This window comes from Camelina sativa, chromosome 4 (assembly GCF_030686135.1).
Source record: "Camelina sativa cultivar CO46 ecotype springtype chromosome 4, ASM3068613v1".
Taxonomy (NCBI): Eukaryota; Viridiplantae; Streptophyta; class Magnoliopsida; order Brassicales; family Brassicaceae; genus Camelina; species Camelina sativa.
In genome coordinates this window covers 25005807-25021503 of record NC_141883.1, presented here as the reverse complement: position 1 = coordinate 25021503, position 15697 = coordinate 25005807, and the positions used below count along the sequence as shown (strand labels likewise).

The following is a 15697-nucleotide window of genomic DNA, read 5'->3' as shown; positions in this document are numbered from 1 at the left end:
TATTAATATATATGAGTTTAAGGGGGTGTATTCAACTTGACATTTTAAGTGATTTGTGTAAAAGTTACAAATCCTATGTTATCCAATCATGGATTTTAAAAAGTCTCATGAAATCTATTGTTATTCAACTGATGATTTAAAAATCTATTTTGAAATCCACTATTATTCAAAACAGTTTGTGGATTTGGATTTTAATAAGTTTTATGAATTCTGGAGGATTTTGGAGGATTTGTTTAGTTAAAAATACAGAAATACAAATCTCATGGTTTTAGGTGGGATTTGAAAGAATTTTACCATAAATCATAACAATTCCCCTAAAATCTATCAAAATTCCAAATTTTTTAAATCCCATCAAATCCTCCAAAATTATTGTTTCAATACACCCCTAAGATTTTTCCAAAACTTCGAGTAATTCAGCAGAACAAATAAATGTAGAAACGGGATCCGCCAAAATCTTGAGAGATACAGGTGACGTCATCAAAGACGCCTCTATATTTATGGTTTAATAATCATTAAATTGTTCACTTGTTTTTTTGCTCCAATTTAAGACAAACACATAAATAAATAAGAAAAATAAATGAAAAAAAATAACAATATTCAGCGAAACGTGAAGTAATGAGCAGTTGGGTTTTGTGGTGGCAACGACATGCCAATATTTAATCGATTCTATAGCAAAAGATTTGTTTCCCATTGTCATTTGCCCAATCCCATCAGCATGATTTGCCATTATCGACATATATTTCATCTTTACTTATACCCGCGACCGTGTCGACCTCTAGGGGCCACACGTCAAAGTCCTTCCAATAGCAGCGTACTCTCTCATTCATTCGCCTAGTGGGTTCCATTTTAGTGAGTGAGTGATGCATGGTTACAATTTGAATTACACTACAAAATAGTTGTAAGAAACAACAAAGATCATTACAAGCGAATTTAACAATAGCCTAATATCTTTTTTTTTTTTTTTTATCTATTCCTACTTTTAAGTTTTATCCACAGGAAAGAAAAAAGGATCTTAGGGTTTTAAATTATCATACGCCAAAAAGTCAACCTATGAGTTTCATGCAAGCTGACACATTCCATTTTAAAATCCCATTGATATAGTCTTTTAATTTGCCAGATGAAATCTTCTCTTAATCCATAAACAAAAAGATAAACCATTTTTTAAATCAATGTAATTCAACATGATGAGTCCACAAGTCATCTACTTTTTTTTTGTTTTGTTTTGTTGTTTAACACCAAATGGACCAAATAAAAGACATGAAAGAGTAAAGACACTCAAGTAATTCAAAGAAGGAGAAGAATTGATAAAAAGGAATCAAAGGATGGTGGAATTGACCAAAAAGATATGGCTCGATATCGAGTGGTCTATTTAACTGTAATCCACAATGTCGGGAAGACATGCTTTTAATTATCCACACTAGTCGAATGGATCTTCTATTAATTACAGATCATCTCTCTCTATCTATTCCTCTCTTTTCATCACAACCATCCATTGTTTTTTCTTTTTTACGAGGACCCTCTCTCTTCTTCTTTTCTCTAATACAAACACCTTCATCAATATAAAATTAAAAACATTACGAGACACTGAGACACATACACTCGTCATTTTTTAGACCGGCTGTGTTATCAAAGTATTTGGGTTCGAAATTAATCTGATCAACAATGATATTCAGTTTGGAAAAAGGATGTAGTAGCTTTTTAGTACTGAGTAGTGAGTACTGACCTAAAAACCTCTAAGTAGACCCGATATTATATTTTCACTTTTCCATCTCTAGAGCATGTTACATTTCCATATTGTTTCGAACACATTATTTGTGTCTGTGTTTGACTTTATTATGTGGTTCAAATGTCATGTTCACATTAAAGAAAAATAAAAATTTTGTTAAAACATTTTTCTACTATATAAACACAATAATTTAACATCTTAAACGTTAGCATCATATATATATATAATATAATATATATATATATATATAATATGTATATAATATAGTATAATATATTAATATATTATATATTATATACATATTATATATTATATATATATAATAATAATAATAATAAACCCCCTTAAATTATTTAAGTTAAATAAATATACATAATTGGTTTTTATGTACAGAGAGGTGAGCTGAGAATGTCATATTTGGTGGATGTGTGTCATAGTGACATGTGAATTGGACCACATGCAATGAACGTAATCCGAGAAGTTTTCGGGTTGAAGTGAGGTAGTTGAGTGGCTTAGGTCCCTCGTTAAGATATGTGATCCATCTTCATGTATATATGATTTCTTTTTGCATTTATAGTATTCATTTGAGGCTTGCTTGCTCAACGGTAACTTTATCTTTGATATTGAGATATCCCGGTTACTAAACTCATTCAGGTCTATATATATATCAAATTATCAACTATGTGCTGTCATGTGTACATATATATTATAAAATATGAATAGTTAAAACATATATATGAATAGTAAGAAAGCATAAGTAATTGACCAAAATAGAAAGAAAAAGTAAAGTAGAAAAGTTGAATAAATATATATATATATATATATATATACATTTTCGTAAGCAATAGGATTGGCGAAATTAACATAAATGCTGTAGAACTAGTCGGTAGGGTTTGTTTTTCTTTGTCATTGTGAATGTGTTGGAATAAACTTGGACTGCTCAAATTTATTAATTTAAGTTATAAAAAATTATATTTTAAATCGAATAAAAGTTGACGCCCTATCATTTCTTTGCTAAAATACTAAAATAGTGGACAGAAATTAAAATTTCTAAGAACAATGCGTTGTGACCTAGTGTTTAGCTTTTGGGGTTTATTGTTATTTTGCCTTATCTTCTTGGTTTCGATCTCTTTCGTTTTATCTTTCAAACTTTCTGTTTTGTAGTTTTAGTTGTCTTTGGGGACTTATGCTTTGTCTGTTGGTCTAGCTTCTCTTGTTTGAGTTTCAGACTTTGGGGATATATCGTTTTTCGGCCGACAAAATTGTATTTCTCATTGTAACATTCCAAGTTTTATCAATATAACATTAGACGACAAAAAAAAAGAACAATACGTTGTGAAAGGTGCTTGTTTTGGTTGAAGAGTATGATAAAATTTAATATATATATATATATATATATATATATATATATAATAATGCAATCAGTGTTGGATATGGTTCTGCCCCCAACATTTGGTGAATCTCAAATAGAAGATCCACCAGATTTTAGGCCCTGAAGTTATAGATTTGGCTCATCTAGTCGCAGGGGCAAAACCGTCATTTGCAAAGAGCCAGAAGAAACCCTAGGTCAATGGCCCACTATAAATACCAGAGGTCATTGTCAGAGAAGGGGATCGACTTTTTTGGGCAATCAGAGTGAGAAGAGCAATTATTTTCGTATTAACTGCACTTAGCACTTTATTGTCATTTTCTGTAAATACTTTCTTGAGTTCTACGTTAATAAAAGGACCAGATCCGATTTATCCCCAACAACATTCATATTATTTATAGTCTAGATCCTCCATCAACAATTTGGCGCCCACTGTGGGGCTAGACGAAATCGTCAACTTCTGCGGCCCGCGTCAAGTCTCCCAGGCGCACCATATGGGGCGCACCCTCGCGAGGACGAACCAGCTCCAAAGCGTCGATAGGACCGAAGCAGCTACGGTCGAGGACGCAACACTCACTGACCGCGCAGCCGTAGGCGCTACGTGTGTTGCTCCAACCAATGGCTTAGCCGTAGGCGCTACGCCCCCGTTCGTGTAGCTGTTGGCATCAATCCAACCGACCGAGAAGCTGTAGGCGCTACGTGCGTCGCTCCAACCAATCACACCCAAATTATCCTCGCACCCCGGACGACACAAACAACATCTCATCCCGCGTACCACGCCCATACGCAAAAACTTGTTACTCGCAACAAACAATCATCGATATTCTCCACGCCCGAATACGATCTCGATCTCGCACGCATATCCCGTAACGGCGACCTCGAAACGGCCCTTTGGGCTCACCGGAAGTTCGATCAAGCCACGATCTCGACCTCATCAGCCCTCAAACACGCCAAGTATCAAATGCAACACCTTTGACAGCATCTCGCGATCATAGTATCTCGCGAACCCTCAAGCAGGTCACCTTGCAGCTCGCTAACTTCTCGATCTTGCCGGCAATCATCCTGTCCGCGAATGACGCAAGTCACACCATCTCGCCAATGATTTCATACGGAGAAGTGTTGAGCTCGCCAATGATTTCATACGGAGAAGTGTTGAGCTCGCCAATGATTCCATACGGAGAAGTGTTGAGCTCGCCAATGATTCCATAAGGAGAAGTGTTGAGCTCGCCAATGATTCCATACGGAGAAGTGTTGAGCTCGTCAATGATTTCATACGGAGAAGTGTTGAGCTCGCCAATGATTCCATATGGAGAAGTGTTGAGCTCGCCAATTATTCCAAACGGAGAAGTGTTGAGCTCGCCAATGATTTCATACGGAGAAGTGTTGAGCTCGCCAATGATTCCAAACGGAGAAGTGTTGAGCTCGCCAATGATTTCATACAGAGAAGTGTTGAGCTCGCCAATGATTCCATACGGAGAAGTGTTGAGCTCGCCAATGATTCCATACGGAGAAGTGTTGAGCTCGCCAATGATTTCATACGGAGAAGTGTTGAGCTCGCTAATGATTCCATATGGAGAAGTGTTGAGCTCGCCAATGATTCCATACGGAGAAGCGTTGAGCTCGCTAATGATTTCATACGGAGAAGTGTTGAGCTCGCCAATGATTTCATACGGAGAATTATTGAGTTCGCCAATGATTCTATATGCAGAAGTGTTGAGCTCGCCAACGCGACACGGCCTTGCAATCTCGCAATAGGAAACGCAGCAAACGCATCAAGATTCGTGCAAGCAGTCAGCTCGACCTCAACCTCGCCAAGCACCTCGCCAATAGCCACCGCACGCTCCAGCAATCATGAACCGCAACTCGCGCACAGCCACCTCGCCACCAAAGTCTTGATCTCGCAACTCTCGCTTGAGCTTGCAACCCTCGATCTCACACTCTTGATCTCGCAACTCTCACTCGAGCTCGCAACTCACGATCTCGTACGCAAAAGTCTCGATCTCGCCATCCTCTCGATCTAGCAACGATCTCGTACGCAAAAGTTTCGATCTCGCCACAATCTCGTACGCAAAGTCTCAGCCTCGCCATCGTCTCCATCATGCCACCCCACCATATATAGATCCACGCACATTAGCCGCAGGTGCTGCCAAGAGCCTTTGTATGTCTTCTCACTAGGGCGCTCACCTAGTATGTCACCACCCGATCGACTTGCACCCTTTCCATCGCAACATGCGACGTCTACTAACACGCCAATCGAACACGCATTAGAGTCTACAAATCGTCACACGAGCAATGTTGCCTCCGCGTCAACTACCATACCATCACGCTGACATCGTACAAGCACCCACCAGACAGCGCCGCCGGAAAACCACCGCACATTCACCAGAACACATCAAGGAGCAATAATTGCCATCTTTAGCGCAATGAGAACCTCTCAAGCCAAAAAAAAAACTCATGGGATAAGCTGGACGCAAAAGCCGCACCCAGTGAGTTTTCGGGCAATTTTGCCTTGCTAACGATTAGCTTGCACATCGTCGTCCTGGCCAGGTGTATGATTCTAAACGTGCTTTCCGCATGGGTGTAGCGGTGAAATCATCAACAAACTTTACTTTTGTAAAGATTGAAAGCCGAGTCCATACTTGCAATAGCTCCGCATGGCTGCAGTGGTGAAATAATCCACATCCTTACTTTGGTAAGGATTTATAAGCCAAGCCCAGACTCGCAAAAAGCTAGCAGAGAGCAGAGTGAATAAGCCGAAGACCCCGACTCACAAACTCTTGCAACTCTTGCAGCACCTACAGGGTAAGCCGGTCACGACTGAACGCACCTAACTAGTACGACAAGTCCATCTTGTCTACTCTCAGCGTTACGGGGAATAACATATCCAGGGTAAGCCAGGAGACGTCCTGCACTGCGAAATATGCCCCGCAACGACAAAAGCATAAAAAAAAATCAAAAGCAATTCCATCATAGTTAAGATAACAAAAATCGGAAATAATCAACCTTTGCGCGAAAATCCTCAATAAAAGTACGAATGACCAAGTTCATAAAGCAACGATGTTTGCAATACAAAAAAAAAGGAAAGCAATACGAAGACGCATCACTCTCGAGCAGTCTCGTCGGCACCTCTGGTAGCAAACTCCGGGAAGGGCTCGAGATCATCTTCACACCATGGCTTCGCATTTAGGCGGAACTGCGGAGATCATCTTCACGACATGACTTCACTTCTAGGCGCTATCACAAAAATCATCTAACCATTTTCGTATACGCACTTAGACAGCACGACTTCACGTATGCTCTTAGCCACGTCGAGCCAAATCATCGCACCGTTTTGTATGCACTCTACGATAATGCACACGCCATAATCACTCAAATCGTGGACTTCCACGACAAGTGCGAAACCTCCATCCTCTTACGCGCCACCGTATCAAACAGCTCTACGCCTCGTATCGAGCAGCTCTTCGCCTCATATCAAACAGTTCTTCGCCTCGTATCAAATCGTTTCACGCTCTGTATCAAGCTCCACGCCTCGTATCAAGTCGCTTCACGCTTCGTATCAAGCCGCTCAACGCCAATACTCGTCACAAGCTCAACAAATCTAAGGCTGCTTCGAGAACAGACAACGAGACGAGGCGCCAAGACCGGGATGCCTTTGGATTCCACGCGTCAACGCTCCATCGCGCCGAGACCGGCACGCCTTCGAACTCTGCGCGCCACCTCTCCATCGCGCCAAAGCCTTGAATATTTCACAAGTCTCCAAATCAACAAGCCATCGCGCAACGACCATCATCACGACGAGACCTCCGAACTTTCAACCATCTTCACATGTGACCATGGAGCCACGGGATCCGATCGACGAACACGGCTATGCATAAAACCCTCAAAGCTCCCGTTCAAAATCCACCACACCTAAGAAAACATGCGCAATGCACTAATCATCCCGGAACTCTTTGAATGTCACGAAAAACGTGCGCAACGCACTATTCATCATGGAACCTTCCGGAAGGTCTTCAAGCTCCTAAAATCTTTTGTCCCTTCTACAAGACGGACCCAGAGACACGGAACTGTACCCGACGAGCTCAAACAATCCATCGCTCATCGGACTAGGGGGGACCATTGTTGGATATGGGCTCTGCCCCCAACATTTGGTGAAGCCCAAATAGAAGATCCACCAGATTTTAGGCCCTGAAGTTATAGATTTGGCCCATCTGGCCGCAGGGGCAAAACCATCATTTGCGGAAGAGCCAGAAGAAACCTTAGGTCAATGATCCACTATAAATACCAGAGGTCATTGTCAGGGAAGGGGATCGACTTTTTTGGGCAATGAGAGTGAGAAGAACAATTATTTTCGTATTAACTGCTCTTAGCACTTTATTGTCATTTTCTGTAAACACTTTCTTGAATTGTACGTTAATAAAAGGACCAGATCCGATTTATCCCCAACAACATTCGTATTATTTGTATTGTCTAGATCCTGCATCAACAAGCAGGTAAAAATAAATAAACAAATAGTGAAATAGAAGTGTGATGTGAAGGGGGAGGGCACTCTTTCGTCTATAAACATGAACATTGCACAATATGGCCCCTCTCTATCTCTTTCCCTTGTCTTCAGGCTTTTCTCCTTAATGGTCGCTTCTTTTGTTGTCCACTTTTTCCCATTCAATAGTAAAACCGAAAGAATATTTATTTTCATGTGTTTTTAAGGCTTGGGAGAAATTTATTTTTTGAAAATGGAGTTTGTTTAACGTTATGAGAGTTTTTTTTTTGACAGATGAATCCATTCCATATTTGGGATTAAATATAGTATCTATTCGATGTAAGATGTGTACAACTTTTAGAAGCGTTTGGAAGTTGTCTTACAATGAGATTTTGCTAATCCATCATATTACTGCATAGCTAACTCACCTTATTTGTATATATGTATAGAACTATAGATACAGTATGTAATAGAGAGCAAGGTGAATATGATAGATTTTAGTTGATAATAACAGAAGACGCAAATAAGTCATAAATATACAAAATGACGGCTGTTTTCTACTGTTGACATCTTTATTGTTACTAAAAGCACGTAATTTATATACTATATATAGAGAGTGTTAGACAATATTAATAATTTTTTGCAAGTCAAATTTGATATTGCAACATCTATGATTCAGAGCTTCTGTTCTACCGTAATAGTAGGTAGGTTCTGCTTAACGAATTGTTATACGACGAATTGTCGTCAACTACATGAAACATTATTTGGAGGATATGATATGTTTATCAAAAATCAACCAACAATTTAATTATAGTAATCAAAACGCGGCGTGAACCGAGTGGTTGTACCCAATCGGTATTGTAATTGACAAAATAAAATTAGTTTATGTATGTAATACACACTCGCATTATATTGTCGTCGGTGTGTGAATATGTTATGAAACCACACGATTACGTTTGGTCTATTATTATTTTAAACTTAATTAGCTTTACGGTCTTGATACGGTGAATCAAACCTCAGCCATTATTCTAAAAGATACAGCAGCAGCGATATTCACACAGACTTAAAGTTAATGTTGTATGTGGTATTGTAGTAGGTTTGATATATTTACAACGATGCCATATATAACATCAGTAAGGAGCTCTGATTGGATTAATAAACCCAAAAAAAAAACAAAAGAAACACCAGTGGCTATTCAAACAACATTCGAGTTAGATCCTATATCTTTCACCTTTTAATTTCCATTATTGGTATTTCTAAGTAAAAATTTCCATTATTGATGTTTGCATGGAAAAGGCTATGCTTCTAGCTTACTAGCTATAACTTTTTTTCTCATAATATCAGGTAACAGGTTCCCTGTCTGATTAGCCTTCATCTGTTTTTTCTTGTCGACACATTAGCATTCATGTGTACTTGAACAAAAATAGATGAGTACGTTCAGTAATTAGTTAGAACTTCGGCTAATTAATATTAACTCGTGTACTTAAACAAAAAAAGATGAGTACGTTCAATAGTTAAGTAGAACTTCGGCTAATTAATATTTTCTAGCAAAAATACAAGCGAAGTTGCCAACTATATTATCCAAATTTCCATTTTTATATATCCAACCAGCAGTTCCATTTTTTTTTAATATCCTGCATGCATTATGCATATATAAATTAATGAAATATAGAGATTCTAAAAAGGCTTGACTACGGTCATCTCAGCCAGCATCTTAGGTACCATTAAGAAATTGCCCAAAACAACGTTGTTTTTTCGAAGTATTCTAATGATACTGATTTTAGCATTCGGACTACTCCCTTGTTCAATTAAGATGTCTAAAACTTGCCTTCAACTGATTATAGCTACTTTTATGCGTAGCTTTCTAGTTTCTACTATGTTTCATAATGTAAGAAACATGCAATGTACAAAATTGATAATAAGCGATGATTAAGTTATATGGCTGGGATACAACATATTTTAATCAATGTTTACACGTTTAGCTAATTAAGCAAATAAAGTTCATCAAGGATATAATAATATAACTATAACTACATGATAAAATAGTGTATTTAAGTGTACGAAATCGTGGGCAATACTCATCTCACCTTACTTTGTTAACTTGAAAATGCAAACGAATCGCATTCATCTCTGCCTACGAGATTTGTGCCAATAATTTCAAGATTTAATATAATATGAATACACTCAAAACATGAAATGCCCTTACAAAGGCTACTAGGCCACAATATTCAAGATACGGTAAGTGTCCCTCCGATGGAACACAGAGCCACATTATTGACACACCAAATCCCCTTTTGCTTTTATTTTTCTTTTCTTTCCTTTGCCATATTTGCCAGCAAATCTTTTATTATTTTTATCTGTCGCGTGAATTTATATTTCATATATATTACGTATCATTTTAATACATAAAGGTTGTATCATTGTGTTCCTCGTCTGAATTCGTTTAATTATAAAGCTAAGAAACGCATTTCAAACCCTTTTAGTGATATTTCTCTTGGTTCTTAGAAACATCAATAATTATGATACTAAAAGAAGAAGTGATGAATGTATCAGTTTTGTATTGTTCTCCTACTTCTCATTTTGGTAAAATCTATTTGATTTCTAAAGTTTGCATATGTTCACATTACCAAAAAAAAGAAGTTTGCATATGTTAAAAAACTGATCATAAATCTCCACCAAAAAAAAAAAAACTAATCATAAATAAATAAAATCAACTACATCGAATAAATTTGTATTTGCTTTTTAGCTATATTAGTTTGTTTTTGACGTCAATATTATTCTTAATTGTCCTTCTTTTATCTTTCAATACTGTTTTTACTGAAGCACTTTTTGAAAAGTGACTTTTACCAGTTTTAAAAATACCTTGACACTAGTAAATAATATCTTGAAAGATGCTAGCAATATAAAATATTAACTTGCTATATTATTCATTTTTATGATTGCATGTATATATCACACATTACATAAACAAATAGATTCACAACAACTTTTGTAACTTTTATAGTATATTACAATATACCAGTAATAAATTAATAATTCACGCTATATTAGAAAAAAAAAAAAAAAACTTTCATATAGTTTAACGGCACGCCATCAACTTGTTATAATAAAACAAATATTTGGCACTGTTTTTTTTTTTTTTTCTCTTCTTTATGAGTAAAAAAATCTTGAGACATTTATTTTCTAATGTGTTAATTGGGCTATTTAACACATTATCTGCACTAAATTGGGCTGAGTACTGGGCTTCACTAAAGTCCATTAACATGTAGTTTCGTATTTCATAATCTTAATATTGCTGGAGATAATTGATTCATTAACAACTAATTATGCTAAATCCGAATTAAACAAAAATTACAAGGAGCTTTCTCAAAATTTCTTTAAGGTTTCTCCGAGAAACAAAAAGTAAAGAAGAAGCACTGAGAACAGAGGAAGCAGAGTGCAAAAATCTCACTGACCACCACCACAATGACCACGATTCTCGTAACAGTATTCTTAACAGTGGTTGTAACAATCCTCGCAATCCTTGTCTCGCCTACTCAAACCGGTTACGGCATCTTCGCACCGCCTAAAATCGCCGGTTCGCGCGATGTTTTCCCGTCGGCGAAAGTGGTTAACTTAACCGGAGCCTCCGGTCCGGAGAGTATAGCTTTCGATCCAGCAGGGGAAGGTCCCTACGTTGGCGTCTCTGACGGTCGAGTCTTGAAATGGCGCGGTGAATCGCTTGGATGGACCGATTTCGCTTACACATCGGCCAATAGGTACGTTTCCAAACAAAATTTGACAACTTTGGTTGGTTGCTGAGGATTTTGGTGGTGGAACTGAAGTGATTGCTCAGTGTTTTTTCAGAATTGTTATCTTTCTTGTGTGAAATTGTTTGGATTTGATCAGAGGTAACATAGCCTTAGGATATATGGTGAGATATGTATGTTATGTTATATAGGGAGATGTGTGTTACAACTTGTGGAAATTGTTTTATAGGGAGATGTGTGTTCGCCCTTTTGCACCAGAGTTGGAGCATGTGTGTGGAAGGCCATTAGGATTGAGGTTCGATAAGAAAAGTGGAGATCTTTACATAGCGGATGCTTACTTTGGCCTTCTTATTGTTGGTCCTACTGGTGGTTTAGCTAGACCTTTAGTTACAGAAGCTGAGGGGCAGCCGCTTCGTTTCACTAATGATTTGGACATTGATGAGCATGATGATGTGATTTACTTCACGGATACCAGTGCCAAGTTCCAGAGAAGGTAACATGAAGTAGAAACACCCCACAAAATTTAATCTTTCTTATTATGTGCATTGTCTTTTCAAAAAAGCTAAAACGTATCCAGAAGGTAGTAACTAACTACCTAAAAGTTTTTTTTACATATTTCTTTTACCAGTTTTACATGTTGGTTCTGTATCCATGTTTACAAAAGTATGAAACGATTCTTACATTGATGCATGAATCTTGGTTTATCCTTTTCCCTTGGTGATGATGATTTTAACTCCAAAGTGTTGTCATGTTCAGGCAATTCTTAGCTGCTGTTTTGAACGTTGATAAGACTGGAAGGTTTATCAAGTATGATAGATCAAGCAAGAAAGCCACGGTCTTATTACAAGGCCTTGCATTTGCAAACGGCGTTGCACTAAGCAAAGACCGGTCTTTTGTATTGGTAGTCGAAACAACCACTTGCAAGATCCTAAGGCTTTGGCTCTCTGGTCCAAACGCAGGAACCCAAGATGTGTTTGCTGAGCTTCCAGGTTTCCCTGACAACATCAGAAGAAACTCGAATGGAGAATTCTGGGTCGCTTTACACTCAAAGAAAGGTCTTTTCGCGAAACTCTCGCTCTCTCAAACTTGGTTCAAAGATTTGGTGCTTCGACTTCCGATCAGTGCCCCGCGCCTGCACTCGCTCTTCACTGGAGGAAGACCTCATGCTACAGCCGTGAAGCTGAGTGAATCAGGAGAGGTTCTGGAGGTACTTGAGGACAAGGAAGGAAAGAGATTAAGGTTTATAAGTGAAGTGGAAGAGAAAGATGGCAAGCTTTGGATTGGTTCTGTTCTCATGCCATTTCTTGGTGTTTATGGTTTGTAGTTTTCTACATTGCTCAGACTTAATTGTCTTTGCAGTGTTATAAGTTTAAATGTGTATCACATTTTCACAACTTGTATGTCGCACGTTAACACTCGTTATATATACCGTAATCATATGATGACATCTTAAAAGGTGTCAAATATTCTAATATAAATTGTCAGAAACATATAGTTTCATAATTTGTATTTGTTTATATGCTTTTGGCAAATTTAATATACCCAATTACATAGGATTCGTTGGGTCGGCCAACGGATCCATTTCGTTTAAATATACAACATCAAATTCATGCGACCAAGATTTATTAAAATTCTACAGTTAACCATATTCGGACGAGAGTTCCATAAAAGAAATGTTAGGAACTGTTTAAAATAATGGGACAGTTCGAATTATCTTTTGATATAAGTTACAGTAATCATTGCTGTAATCTATGATAATATTAAAACTAAAGTCTGATTTTTCGATATTGAGGTACTTGTGTATATCATGATCAGGCCACAAACTTCACGTTTCAAATATCATCATGAGTGTGAGGTTTATATTACATATACAGTAACAAATTATTTTGGATAATATACATATAAGTATGTGGCAAAACCTCCGATCTTAAATTAGTTTTTAGTTATGACTTATGAGTTAGGCCTATCTATACTAGTAAGTAGTATCAATATGACAATCCGTCCCGCAGACCCCATTAGTCTACTTTTAGCCGTCCCAACGGATCCTAAGCTGGTCCTGTAAGGCATCGATCCTAACCCCTCACCGTGGAATAAAAATAATCATCTAAATTCACCAGTAGGTTATTGGTGCGCCAGGCGTTCCTCGAACCCTGGTCCTCACCCTTTAACCCTGGTCCTCACCCTTTAACAACCTTTCCACAGGACAAGCTGTCACCAATTATGTGACAACCCGTCCCGCGGACCCCACTAGCCCACCGCTAGCCGCTCTAACGGACCCCAAGCTGGCCCTGCAGGGCATCGATCCTAACCCCTCACTGTGGATAGGAACTATTCATCCACAGTGAGGGGTTAGGATTGATGTCCTGCAGGGCCAGCTTGGGGTCCACTGGGGCGGCTAGCGGTGGACTAGTAGATTCCACAGGACGGGTTATCACAATTAAGATGAATGAATGACATCTTAATACTACTTACAAGAAACCAGAAAAGGTATAGATAACATATAACCAACTTCAATCTTGGTTTACTCTTAAGAAAGTCGAAATGCAAGGTTGGACATGGATTGTGTCCATATCATTTAGTTCAACAATCTTGAATTAAGTTTTGTGATTAATAAGAAATTCCACGTTTTTAAAGTTAAGTTCACAAATACTTTGTTGAATATCGACAGGAAACACTTGTTTGCGTTGGAGAATTCGTTTTGTTTACTAGTGTTGTTTTTTTGCTAAACTGTGAATATCATTAGAATAGTTAATGAAAAGTTTGGCTATTACAAGAAAGCCTATGGCTTTTGATTCCTTGGCAAAAAAGGTAAAAACAAGGAGATCAAATTTGGGAAATCACGGATAGTGAAATCAAGCTAACCAGAACTGCATCATACTGCAGAAACGCTTCCGGCTGCTTCTGGCATGAATGATGTTCCTGATATCCTTATCGATGTTCTTGAAGATAGATTCCAGGGGAATTACTTGAGCGTTGTGGATGAGGTTGTTCTTTTGCCTCCAGATACTGTAGATGATAGATTGTGCAACGAGTTTACGGAGGAGCGAGGGGGCTTGCAGAGATGACGCTCTGACCCAAGAGAGAAGCTCGGACCAGGAGAGGAAAGTTACTCCAGCAGGATCTATCTTCGACAGAGCTAGCTTCCAAATAGTGAGCAAGTAGTTGCAGGATAGGAGCAGATGATCTCTGGATTCGATCGTTGAAAGGCAGAACGGACAGTCTGAGTACTGCAGAAGACCCCAGGCAAAGAGACGCTGCTTAGTTGGGAATCTGTTGAGGTGAGATAACCACATGTTGAAGGCATGTTTGGGAATAGAGCCGTGAAACCAAACCACGTTGTGCCAACTTTTAATCATGTCCCTTGGTCGAAGACATTCCCATGTGAGCGAAGAAGAGTAGGAGTTGCCTCTAACTTGATCCACAACCCATGCATATTCATCAGTTGCTCCAGACAGGGACGGAGGCTTAATGGTAGTTAGGAAAACTTGTAAATCCAGGACTGAATCAGATCTGCAATGAGGGAAATTCCATCCGGATAAGTTACAAGCGTCCACTACTTTTGAAGACAATGGAATTCGAAGCTGTAGGGGACCCGTAGGACCGATATGTTTTATAAGTGGACCAAACGGCGTCCAAGAGTCGAACCGGAAGCTTGCTATACGGCCATCACCCACTGTAACTCTCACAAACTGCTCAGCTCGAGGCCTTAACTTGAGAATTGCTTTCCAAATCCAGGAATCTGTAGCAGAAGCTTTGATCTCCCAGAAGCTCTTGCCCTTTATACTGTAAAAATGATGCCATTTTGCCCATAAAGAATCGGTACCCGAGAATAGTAACCAAATGAACCTAAGACAGAGAGTAATATTCCACTTGTCGAAACGTCTTAGACCCAGGCCTCCTTTTTTCTTTGGTAGACAGACGGTTGCCCAAGCAACTTTTGCACCTTTAGATCCGTGTAATCTTCCAGACCATAAAAACCTTGAGCACATAGACTCAATCCTTTTGATTCAACCCTTTGGGAGAACGAAAGCAGTAATCCAGAAATTAACAGTTCCTGAAATGACCGAAGCAATCAATTAGCATCTTCCCGCATAAGATAGAGCCTGCGCTGCCAGCTGTTGAATCTACCAGCCAGTTGGTCCAATAGCGGTTGATATTCAGAGATTTTCAGTTTTCTATGCATCAGAGGAAGTCCTAGATATCGGATTGGTAGAGATGCTAAAGGGAATCCATGTCTCTCAATAGCAGAGGATTGCAATTGGCTTAAGCCTGCGTGAAAGAGCTGAGTTTTGTCTCTATTCATACGCAATCCAGACCAGGATGCAAATTCATTGAGTGCTTCATTTATCCCGTGGAGAGACGCTTCAGAGCCGTCA

General features: G+C 38.7%; 1 protein-coding gene across 1 annotated transcript; it reads left to right on the top strand.

Moving 5' to 3' along the window:
* Nucleotides 1-10879: 10879 nt before the first annotated feature.
* On the top strand, nucleotides 10880-12824 carry LOC104781605 (protein STRICTOSIDINE SYNTHASE-LIKE 10-like). Its single transcript, XM_010506320.3, has 3 exons — nucleotides 10880-11330; nucleotides 11551-11814; nucleotides 12078-12824. Exons 1-3 carry the CDS (start codon nucleotides 11038-11040, stop codon nucleotides 12643-12645), a joined length of 1125 nt encoding a protein of 374 aa, XP_010504622.2. The 5' UTR covers nucleotides 10880-11037; the 3' UTR covers nucleotides 12646-12824.
* The last annotated feature ends 2873 nt before the right edge of the window (nucleotides 12825-15697 follow it).